The following is a 12,075-nucleotide window of genomic DNA, read 5'->3' on the forward strand; positions in this document are numbered from 1 at the left end:
CAATAAATCCATTGCTGTTTGCAATATTTATCCAATATAATAGCATTACAGGTATGAAAATGTTAGGATAAAAACATAAAATGTCTTTATTCACAGATGACATTCTTAGATTTGTTTTTAGCTGTGGATACAGCAAACATCCCTAAAGAAGCAGACGTGTGTCCACTGAGACATAGTCCATGTACTTGGATCATTGTTAGCTCCGCCCACAAAATACATCATGGTTGTTTACTAACATGAAAACGGTCTGTATAGCCAAATAGGAGATGCACTTTTGCCAATAGGACATGTTCTAGCAAAATTGAATGTAGCCTACATCAGCAACATATGGCATCAGTGGTTCCAAAAAAAATGTCACGCCCCCCCAATTTTTCCAGTGCTCCGTGTCTTCCGTTAAAATTTTTCTAAATATCAAATGGTGTCTAATCATGAGGTTGATGAATCAAAATAATTAAATAAATCAAGGAGAAAATATTCATTCTTATGTTTATAAAACTCAGCTCTTACCTGGGTCCTGACTCTGCTTTCCCCTGAAGCCTTCATCCAGATCGCCTCCACATGTTCTGAAGACTGGACTGTCCTCCCTTTTTGACTCAACTCTGATGGAGAGTTTTTCTTGTTCCGTGAAAAAGGCTTGCAAATCTCCCAAAGACATCCCGTTAAACACCTTTGACAACAGAGAGGAGAAGGTTAGAAAAATGTATATCAGCCAGAAAAAAAGAGTCATTTGATAACTGAAGCAGCACATATCAGCACTGCTTATCAACATGTAAGTTACTTACTGTGTTAGTTTGCTCCCAACTGAACAAAACGGGTGGTCTAATGTCTGAGCCGTTAATGAAAGGGACGTTTTTAGTGGAGAACTTCAGACGAGACCTGGCATCGTACAAACACACAAAATCAACTCATCTTCATTCATCCATGTGCAAAAATGATCAATGAGTCAGTCAGCATGGTTCTGTTTTCACACTGTAACAATCATTATGTATAGTATCATAGACTGTAGAGTGACAAGTGGACATTGTCATGATGACGTCACACGTTGGTTTGTGGACTACAGTTTTGAGTCCTCGAGTTTTTTGAGTCTGGTGCACTCTAAATGGACCATAATGTACTAAATGAACATCATGCTGGATTGAAGAAGACTTGAAACTAGAGATTGAGACCATAAACTCATGTTTACAATGTTTGAGAAGTAGGACCATTTTCTCATAGACTTCTTTACAATCAGAGAGATGTCGCCCCCCTGGTGGCCAGCAGAGAATGCCAGTTCAGTATGTGTGTGTGTGTGTGTGTGTGTGTGTGTGTATATTTGTGTTTAAAAGTTGGTCTGGATCTCTGGAGTCATACTTGCTCTTCTTGTCAGCACTTATTTTGCCTCCATCCATCTCCGCCTCATTATCCTCTGTTGGGCTCTGAGGTTCTGAACGAGGAAACGCCGTCTTCAGGGTGTCCACGATGGCATTCACCACAATCTACACACAAAAACATAGTTCAACCCATAGTTCTTAGGCATGACTAATGCTGTGTTCTCACCAAATGGGAAGCTTGCATTATTCGTGCAACACCGTCCTGTCTGGGTTCATGACATCATCCAGAGATGCTCGGTGGATTTCACCAAGCTGGATTTACTGGTCTAGCAAGACCCACATGTGCTGATTTACCACAGCCAGAGGAACCCATAATAAAGTATTTAGCTGTGATTTAATATCAATAACCAGATGAAAGGATGCTGAAATAACTCTATAATGATGGTGATCAGTAAACAGTGTGAAATCATGCTTTGTTAGGTCTGTCTGAAGACCACAAGCTAACTGCTTTTGAAATCTGGATTGATGGGTGCTAGGCTATGCTAACATTGTAGCTGCTCCATCAACATTCCAAATAAGGTCATCTAGAAATATATACGGCAGAGACCTTGTTGTTTGGACGAGAGTCTCTGGTTCCTCCACATAGTCTGGTCTGGTCTCTGGACTAATCTGAGCTACTATCGTAGACTTCTAGGGGACCACAGAAACAGAAGACTAAATCATTTGTATATATTTCTGATTCCGCAATGCAAATTTCTTGTTTGAGTTGAAATATTTCCATTTGTGTAAACTATGAGAATCAAAGAGTCTTTGTATGCAATCACGTGTGAAGACAGGACTGGACTACATATCTTGCAAATAAAAAATAAGTGAACCAATCAAAACACTTAACACTACATGTCAGTATCCACCCATTTACAAACACATGTTCAGATCCAGTATTTTGTCCCACATGGATTCCAACCCCCAATCTTCCGATTTGTGGACGACCCTCTCTACCTCCTGAGCCCCACCGCGCACATACAATGTACTCACTTATTAAAAAGTCAAGTATTGATTTTGGTCAAATGAAAAATCCAGGCTCAAACCTTGTCTATGCGTGACACAATGAAAGGTTTCTTGACAAAGGCAATCCTGGCGTCTGTATTGAGAGCCAGAAACTCCTGCATCTCTTCACTGTTGGCTATTTCAGGGATGGCACAGAGTTGCTGAAAAAGAGGACAGAATGTTGGTCTATAACCTTAGTGATCAAAAGCAAAATAAACTATTACATTGTGCCTTCATTAATGTATTCATTAATACTACATTAATGTAATAAAATATAAAATCCTCTAACCTTTAGAAAGGTTTCCAGAAGTCCTTTCCTGGCCTCTATCTTGTCACTGTCCATGTTTCCAAACGGCATGTCAGGAAAGATTTTCTTTGGACCTTTTACACCTGAAAGACAGTCAGATTACGAGAAAAATTATTCTAAACCTCAATCAAACTGGATCTTCAGTGAAGAAACGTCTAGGACGGCTTCTGAAGAAACGGCTAGGACTTGAACTGGAAACTCTTTGCATGGACTTCTCAAAGTCCGCCAGACCAGAGCCAACTACTCTGCACACAGGGTTTCAAATGTGTGTGAAGGTTCTCAGTCCTGTTAATCCTTGAAAGCTTTATCGGAGGCAGCTGGACATGGTTTAGGGTTTTGAAGACGTTTGGCTAGGGTCTCAAATCTTTTTGTGTTAGGTAGATCCATTCCAGAGTCCAGACTTCCTACCTTTAGCAAGTTTCCGTAGTTCTGTTTTTTCTTCCAGCCGTGTTTGCAGGTTGAGGAACTCGCTGTATCGTCTGTTGACCATGTGATAGGCTACTGGCTGAATGGGTGACGGGTCATCAACATCGCCATCGTCGGAGCCGGCCTGGAGGCTTCCTGGGGTCTCACAGCCCACAGATGTCTCGTACTGAAAAACCAACACAATAAAGTGAAAGATCTTTCTGCAAGGCCCCCCCCTTTGTTGATAAAAACAAGTTTTCATAATTCTACGTTTTAGAATGAAAGAGAATGTTTTGCATCAGATGGTGTTTAATCATGACGATGAATCAAAATTCAATAAAACAAGAAGAAAATCTAAGAAAATCTGAGAAATGTATTGAAGAACCATTCTAGTAGTTCTAATTATAATTCCTTATCATTCAGAGACCATGAACATGTGCATAAAGACTGATGGATCATTAATAAATGCTAAACAAAGAATTATGTTGCAGTGGGCTCTGAAAAAAACATCTTCACTGCTTTTACTGGTGCTTTGCTGTATTGTTTGTGCTTTTTCACCAAAAACACACAAGACCAATAACATGCACTCATGCAGTAAAGGTAATGAGTGTACACTTACTGAATAATAACGTACTTAAAACATTGTTCCATTGTAAAACTCCACAGGGTACATTTTTATGTTTCAACATACTAAATCTGACATTCAGAGCATATCTAGTACCTCTACACAGCTCTCACCATGGGGACAGCTGAGCTGGCAGCTTGCAGCTTACGGTGCTAAAAGTGCTAACAGCACAAACAACAGTGCTGACAGACCTAACAGTGTTAACTTGGGGGGAACCGGAGGCGCTATGCTGCACTACACTATGCTTCCCTGACGATGCTGTGGGTTATAGACTGAATATAAAAAGTGGACGTAGTCATGGTGACATCACCCGTTGGTTGGTGGACTGGTGGATCTGATGAACACAAGCAGTAGAGCGGCCCCCGGGCAGTACTGGATCTGGATCCATGTGGATTCTGGTGTGAAGCTGCTAACAAAGTTAGCTTCATAATTAAAGGTCAATTTTACAGCTAAGTGTTAAAGTCATCTGAGTAGCTAACTGCATTGTTAGCGACCTGTCAATCAGCAGGTAGCCCCGCCCTAAAGCCCATCCTGCTTTATGGTCTCTTTGACCCCAAAGGGACCAACCAGAGGAGTCGCCCCCTGATGGCCAGTAGAGAGAATGCAAGTTCAATACACTTCATAATTGGCTTCACTTTTGAGATGCTGCCTGGTCGGGATGTTTTCAGGGGTAACTAATGGTAACTAATGAGCCGGTGCAGAGTGGCGGGGCACGGAATACACACTAAAAGGCACACATGGGCGGCCGGCTATGAGAACAAAGCAGAGGTCTTGAATTATGACACACACAAAAACACACACAGACGGAAAGTAAGTTAATTCTCTTCTGAGGTAGACCACTCCAGTATATCTTTACATAGCAACTGAGTGTCGGATGCTATATTAATACTCCATAAGTAACTTAAAATTGGTTTAGAATGTTTTGCCACTAAGATTGCGGACTACAGAACAACTGGGTCACAAAGATAATCCTGCTGACCCAGAAAAGAAAGGAATCACACCATGAAGATAATACTGACTAATGAACAGAGGAGCGGATATAGATCATGTAATTTCCTTACTGTTGGAGCTATTCATTGTTTTGTAATATAATTTCAACCTTTATTTATTTTATTGTTTTTTGAGTACAAGTTAAGTTTGATAGTAGTGTTTTTGTGATTTTTAATATTTGATTAGGCTTTTGATTTGAAGGCACTGGCACGGATGAATCTATATATATATGACTAAGCAGGCACTGGGAAGGGTTTATGGTTTTTTACCAGGGTGACAGGGCAAGAGAGAATGCGATCATCAACTGTTTGCCACCAAAGGAAAATAGACCACAAAACTGTACCACCATGAATGGAAAATTGTTTTGTCACATACCTGCGTCAGATTCACTTTTGAAGTGCCTCAGTGGCCATTTGATTTGGATTTTGTGTTTTTTATTTGGCCAAAGGACATTATTATTTCGCACAAATCCGCCACTTAACTTACTTTGATAGTGTATAGAGTGTAGGGGTGTGAGCCGGTGCCGCGGTGTTCCTTAGCTGTGATGGTGCCAGTGATGCGGAGGTTCTGGATGATGACTGGTCCATCAGGGCTGCTGAGGGGCTCAAAACTGAACGACGGTATGGGGGAAGAGCCCTGCAGTGGACTGACTACAGTCAGCTCATTCGGGTTCCCCATCCCAGTCTGGTCTACTCCCAGGAGGAGCTCTCTGGCTGGGTTTACTGAAGGGAAGCTGCTCTCCCTGTCCAGGTCCTGGAAGCTGCTGTTACTAGGAGTCCCCTCTGCTGGTGGTTCACAGCCATTAGGATGCCCTTCTGGTTCTGAATTCACCAGGACTTTGGGACAGGAGCTCTCCACTGGACTGGGGAAAACATCCTCCAGGTCTACACCGTTATTGTCATGAACAGATGTGGCACATTCTTTCCGTCTGTCGTACAGGCCCTCCTCTTGCCCAATCATAAGCAGGGAGTCCATGGATCTTTGTTTATCGTCAGCCAGAGGAGAATCCAGGTCAGAGTCATTCTCCTGGTAAAATGGGTTGGACTTGCTTCCTCGCATGTAATGCCTTAAAAAGGGTTGAGCAGGTTCTTCTTCTTCAGTGTTGTTCTGTGGACAATCCACCTCCTCGGAGTCAATCACATCATAGGCAGCAAGCTCAGGCATTTCTGCGCCATTCACCGGTTCCGACATGGCTCTCAGTGGAAGACCTTCACTACTCCTTTGAGGTACATGTGTCGTCTCTTGTGGTGGAGCGAGCTGTGATTCAGCAGCAGCTGGCGGTGGTAGTGGTGGCAGGGACGAAGCCAGCGACTCTGTTGGAATCGTATCCTGTGATCTGCTGGACTTGCCGAATATTTCGATCATGAGAATGTTTAACCAGTCGGGGTCAGACAGCTTAGCAATAAGAGGGAGCAGAACGTTGCAGGTGATGAGCTCTCCGACCACGAACCGTCCAGTGCGGCTCTCCAGGTGAGGTGACGGCACCAAAACATGCAGCAGCAAATCTACGGCTGCTCTGGTGTAGTTGACCTCCACTGTATCGCTGGCCGTGGCCAGATGAGGCGTGGTAACCGTGGAATACACCTTCCACAACCGCTCGCTCTCACTGCTCCACTTTGGCTGCTCGCTGACCAGCTCCTTGGCTCTGATGTAGTCCTGGAGGTGGCAGCCAAACAGATCCAGGATCCTCTGGGTCAGCTCCTGCAGAGAGCGTTACACACGTCCAATTAAAGACCAACGTAATGAGGAATCCATCCACAGCCAATTTATGCCATTAGTTGGCTTCTGCCTGAAGGGAACGCTCACATTTACTTTTTGTTGATGTTATTTTTCAGGCGGATATTTTTTAGCTAGCTAGGGATATAGAGAAGAGATAGACAGACATACTTCACTAATCCCTGGAGGGCAATTAGACGAGCATAGCAGACACAGAGTCAGACATCAACAGACACAAAAACAGATGTCACAGACACGACAAGGCACAGACAACATGCTGATTTTCAATAATCTCCAGATGATTTAGTCCACCAGCAGGAATGAGCTCCTGTATCACTCACACACTGGAATGAATACAGTTGAATAATTACATAACAATATGCATCGTGATTAGCCGACTGGACATAACTGTGCCCGAAGTCTTTAGTTTAAGCACGTCAGCGGTTCTATATTAACGAGATCAAACAGCTGCAGTTATGCCACATAAAGATTCTTCTCATTATGTTGTTATACGTGTATACAAACTTGTGAATCCAGACTTTGTTCATCACAATTTCAAATAAAAGGAGTTCTGTGAATCTGCACTCGATTGCTCCTCCTCAGTGACCCGGATGTGGAAGACCGTAAATTTGAAATTTGAATTTTAAGAATTGACTGTGAGATAATATAGAGTTGCATTTCTAGTGAGGATATAATATTCAGTTCCAAAATAATAATTTAAATTTCAAATTATACTATACAGATTTTAGTTTTTCAATGCAATCATTCAAGTGGAGCAATTCATATTCAAATATAAATTAATCCGATTCAGGTTTCTAATGACAAGATATATTGCATATTTCTGCCCGTATAAAAGTACCTTCCTGTCGAGCTGTCGTGCACGTGTTTTCAGCTCCATGGCTATCGAGATCATGGCCTCTTCCACCTCCGTTTCAAAACCACTCTCAGAGGACACAGTGGAGTACCAGGACGTGACAAAGTCCCTGATGATTTTCCTCACTGTGCTGTGGATCTCCTGGTCTAAAAGATGCTCATCCTCCACTGACGGCGGGACCTGAAATTTATCAATGACAAAATCTTTGTAAATTTACTGGAGTGACATGTTTCCCAAAAGCAAGTGAGGATAAGATGATCTTTGCGCAGAAACCTCATAAGCCTTTTATGAGCATATCTACAAATGAAAAGTGAAACTAGGAGAGGAACTGTATTCAATTCAATGACTATTTACCTGCTCCAGGGTGATAAACCTCTCCAGGTGCACCACACTGTTGGACTCCAGGACGGCCTGCGAGCCGAGCCAGCCACCGAGCACAACCAGCAGGCTGGTGAACACGCACAGCAGCCAGATGTTGACCAGCAGGTGGAACAGCACGAGCCACGCCAACACCACGCCCAAGCCCAACAAGCTCCTCTGTCCCAACACCTCAGCCATGGCCCTGGGGGGGGTTACTGTCTCTGTCACTCTCACGATGAGATGTGGAGATCATGCATGCCAGCCAACCTCACACCTTAAAGGAGTCATCACCTGGTTTTATACGTATCCAGCCCCCCTTGGATCGCTTTGGATCAATTCGTAAAACTTATTAGAAAAAAAAAAAAAAAATTTAATCAAACATTGAGCTTGTTCTGACCCTTTTTCGTAACGCGATTTTATCACGCGAGATTACGCGCGAGGTTTTGACTGGTCCGGATGTGCATTGTATAATATGTAATGAGGCGCGCGTTGATTCGCCGCAGGAAGGACAGAGCCGGGGGGGCTTGCCTGCATGCAGACTCCAAAACATAATGGCGGCGCTTCGGCGATTTCAGGTAGCGGACGGGGCGGGGTTGGGTGGTGAAAGAGGGGTGGGCTTATGCAAGTAGCCGCCACGGTGACGTCACCGAAGGCGCAGAATCAAAATCTCGTGCTTTAGGAATGCACACCCTTGTGTGCTATTCCTGTTCGGAAAAAGAGCAGAAGCGAAAAAACGGCGCCACTTTCAAACTCCAGCCTTTCAGGCAAGTTTCAACTGAGGTCAAACACAGATATGCATGTTTTAACAAGAGAAATTGCGATTTCCGGGTGATGACTCCTTTAAAAAACAAAAGCCATGATTATGGATAGCATCAAATATGAAGCTAGCCGAGGGGCCAGGGGCCCTCCACCGACCCCCTTTCCTCAAGCTATTTGTATCTGTATCCTGATGCTGCATTTACCTGTGAGGACGGCCTGGCCTCTAATCATTAGAAGGCTAGAAATTATTATTATTATTATTATTATTATTATTATTATTAATATTATTATTATTATTATTATTATTATTAAATGAAACCAACCAGTGCTCACGCTGTCTGCTCATGTAGATTGTAAGGAAAGCGCAGCAGCAATGTCAACTCACCTAACAGGCTATTCAAACCTGATGTGCGTTTCTTTTAAACTCTGCCTCGTCGATCAGTAATGACAGAAACATATTCATGCTAGCTGCTAGCGTCAGTTGGCGTGTCTCGGCGGCAGTAAACGATTGTGTAACAGCTTGACTAGCGACCCAGCCAGTGTCCAGTCACACATTATTATTTGTTTGTCTTCATTTATCCTTTATAATAACCTCCGCGAGATAGGTAACGTGATTGACGAACAACAGCCGTGACACGTACCGTTATCTCTTCCGCTAAGAAAGCGTATCACCAAACCCCGTTCAAGAATTGGACAATTTACTATTTATTTATAGCTCGGCCAGTATCCGCCGGACAGACGTAGTTTTAAGAGCTTACTGACTCCATTACATGCAACAGACGAACATTCGGCATGCAGGGTATTCGACCTAGAGCAATACTAACAACATAATATGTACTTATGATTGAGGTGACATCTTAAGACGTCTTTCGTCTCCGCCCTCCGCGGTTAGAAAGCGTGAAAGTGAGGAACGTAACGTCGCTGGATGAAAGGCGGGGGCCTAAAAGTCGAAATATTGATGACACAATTGCTTTTTGGTGTACTGCATTCATGCCGAAATAAAGAGAAAATCCTAGTCATTTGTTTGAGGTGTCATGTGCTGTCCTGCGAGGTGCCCGCGTTGCCAAAAATCATACCGACACTAAAATGGAGCATTTTTGGATAGAGGTATGGGCGCGTACGTCTAGGATCCCACGTTGGGAGTATTACGGCTCGCTACAACTTCACAGAACACACACAAGGTAGCGGGCAACAGGTGACATGTCGGCCTTTCATAGACAAACACTTCCATTGATGCCTATTTAAATAAAATAGCAATATATTTAACCTGCGCGAGCTGTCATGGCACGGGATGGGAGGACTCACGAGCGCCTTGATCACAACAGCGTCGGCTGTTTGTTTACTTCCTGTATTATGACGTACTTCAAAATGAAAAACCTCCCTACGGCTCCGACGAGCGTCAGAAATCTAATAATATATATATATATTTTTTTTTAAATGGATCCTAAAATTAGTAACTTATGTTACTTTAAAAAGATAAAACGCCAATTGTTTCGTTAGCGTCCAACAATTACAGCTCCCATGAGGCTTTGTAAGCGGCTAAGACTCATGGGAGTTGGTGTTTCATCATGATAAAATGGTGGCGTTGACCAATTTATTGTTATCTTCATATAAATATAATTTAAAAATATATTATACCATATACATTCTCTATCACCAATAAGATTACGAGAAATCAATATCTTTGATTCCTAGATATTTAAGACTAGTGCAATTTTTGCAGCAATGAACCAGAATCTTTGACACACATATTCTATAATTGTTTAAATTCTGCTACTTTTTGGACTTGAATGTCACATTATGTATTTTGTCAATTGAACTGTAATATGAGAAATTAATGTAGAAATGTAATGTTATACTTGAGGCATATAATATTGAATATGTTGTTAACTTGTTGATATCATATATGGTACATATTATTTGCACATAAGGTAACAAAAACTATCCCCAACTCCATCACTTTCCAAATTGAATTCCAAAATGATCTAAAATCTCTCAAATTCATGAACTCGTATGAAAAAAAAGTATGAAAACTTTCAAACACTTTCATTTATTTATAGAAGATAAATGACATGTCTGATCTGCTGTATATGTGAAATGATTAAATACAGTTTTTAAAAATAAAAAAAACTTAATCTGAGAATCTTATCTTATCTTTACATTGAATTGCTGGTACATACTACAAGAGTTCCGCTGTTTACAAAGCAGACCTGCAAAGCAGAATATAGGTGTGTTTAGGAGGAATTCAGATGTTTAAGGGAAAATGCCTTGAATGAGAAAGTGATGAAGTCTCCTATATTACAGCACAGTGAGCTGTTGATGCTGCTTCTATGTTCTCTGGAGGCTCATCCAAACTCATCTCAGTGAAATGATGACATCTGGCTTCTACAGCTTAAAGAGAACACCAGCAATCCACACAGTTGATGTACAATACAAAACCTTCAATAAGCTGAGGGGTATTCCATCAAACTCGTTAAGTGCAAAGCCGGGCTAATTTCGATAAGCCTCGCTACCTTTAGCGAGAGTTTCGTTCCATCAACGTGACTTGAGGCACTCTCCGCTAAGTAACCATGGGAATTTATCCGACCAAACTAGCCTGCCCTGGGGCCCTGGGGCAGGCTAACCATCAGGCTTACTTTAGCGGGGGTTTCAGAGAAGTCCGTCTGTCGGAAACAACTGTACCAGCAGAAGGTTCAGCCAAGCCTAGTCCTCGTGATTTCGTCACGTGAAAGACCAAAAATTACCAAAATTACATATATGAAGTACAAACAGACTATATTTTCATCAAGCGTCTAAAAATACACGCTTGCAATTAAAAAATATGAATAAATCGTTTATTTTGTTTAACACCGACTGGCCATATTGTAATTTAAAGCCCCCAGTTGGGTGAGTGGTGATGCTCCTGCCCTCGGATGTGGGCATTGCAGGTTCACATCCCGGCGAAGACATCTCATGTGTGTTTTCTTTATTTTTTTGCCTGTATAATTGTCTTTAGATCAGAGAATTAGACCAACATTTTACCTTAACTATGATAAATATGTCATACAATTTCCCCAGAACCCAAATATAACTTGCAAAAACATGATAGGCATAAAGATGTTATTATTAATAGCATGTTATAGATCCCAATGACAAAGGCATTGCTGCATGCAATTTTCAGCCACATAAATTCCTTTCAGGTGAGTTCATTAATAGATTCATTGAATGTGTTCATTGAATTGTTGAGATAAATGAGTTGGTCAATGTAGATGCATTTACTAGGTCTATCTAAAAAAAGAGAGAAAGAGAGAGAGAGAGAGAGAGAGAGTTCCGGCCAAAGAAAGATGTTCCACAAACTTCCTTAATCAGGAATTGAACCCTGGCCGGCCGCATATAAAGCCGGCGCATTACCTCTACACTATCCTCACGTTAGAGAAATCGTAGTCAGAGTTATATTAGAACATGTTACTCTTAACGGTACTTCCGTATTAAATCGCTCGGCAATTCTTGCCCAAGCAGCCTCGCGATTTTTATTTATCACTACAGTATTCCCTTTATTGGTTATGATGGGTTTGTAGGCTACTCCTCGTACAGTTCCATCAATATTTTTTGCGCTGGTCTTTTCTGCCATTTTCTCGATGATTCGACATTCACGGTTCTGGTCTGGCTTCATATCCCGTGAACGTGCGTAACACATGACAAC

The 12,075-nt window shown here is 42.1% G+C and overlaps 1 protein-coding gene across 1 annotated transcript in view; it reads right to left on the reverse strand.

Moving 5' to 3' along the window:
- snx19b (sorting nexin 19b) overlaps positions 1-7,910 on the reverse strand; it is a 30,104-nt gene extending 22,194 nt beyond the window's left edge. The window contains exons 1-9 of the mRNA XM_084019063.1: positions 7,629-7,910; positions 7,260-7,454; positions 5,171-6,385; positions 3,073-3,256; positions 2,647-2,747; positions 2,399-2,518; positions 1,351-1,475; positions 783-876; positions 508-667 (exon numbers count right to left, since the gene is read on the reverse strand). Of these exons, the coding sequence (XP_083875189.1) occupies positions 508-667; positions 783-876; positions 1,351-1,475; positions 2,399-2,518; positions 2,647-2,747; positions 3,073-3,256; positions 5,171-6,385; positions 7,260-7,454; positions 7,629-7,832 (2,398 nt within the window). The 5' untranslated portion in view covers positions 7,833-7,910. The remainder of the gene's footprint in view (positions 1-507; positions 668-782; positions 877-1,350; positions 1,476-2,398; positions 2,519-2,646; positions 2,748-3,072; positions 3,257-5,170; positions 6,386-7,259; positions 7,455-7,628) is intronic.
- Positions 7,911-12,075: the final 4,165 nt, after the last annotated feature.

The sequence above is a fragment of the Eutrigla gurnardus genome (assembly GCF_963514095.1).
Source record: "Eutrigla gurnardus genome assembly, chromosome: 10".
In the NCBI taxonomy this organism is placed as follows: domain Eukaryota; kingdom Metazoa; phylum Chordata; class Actinopteri; order Perciformes; family Triglidae; genus Eutrigla; species Eutrigla gurnardus.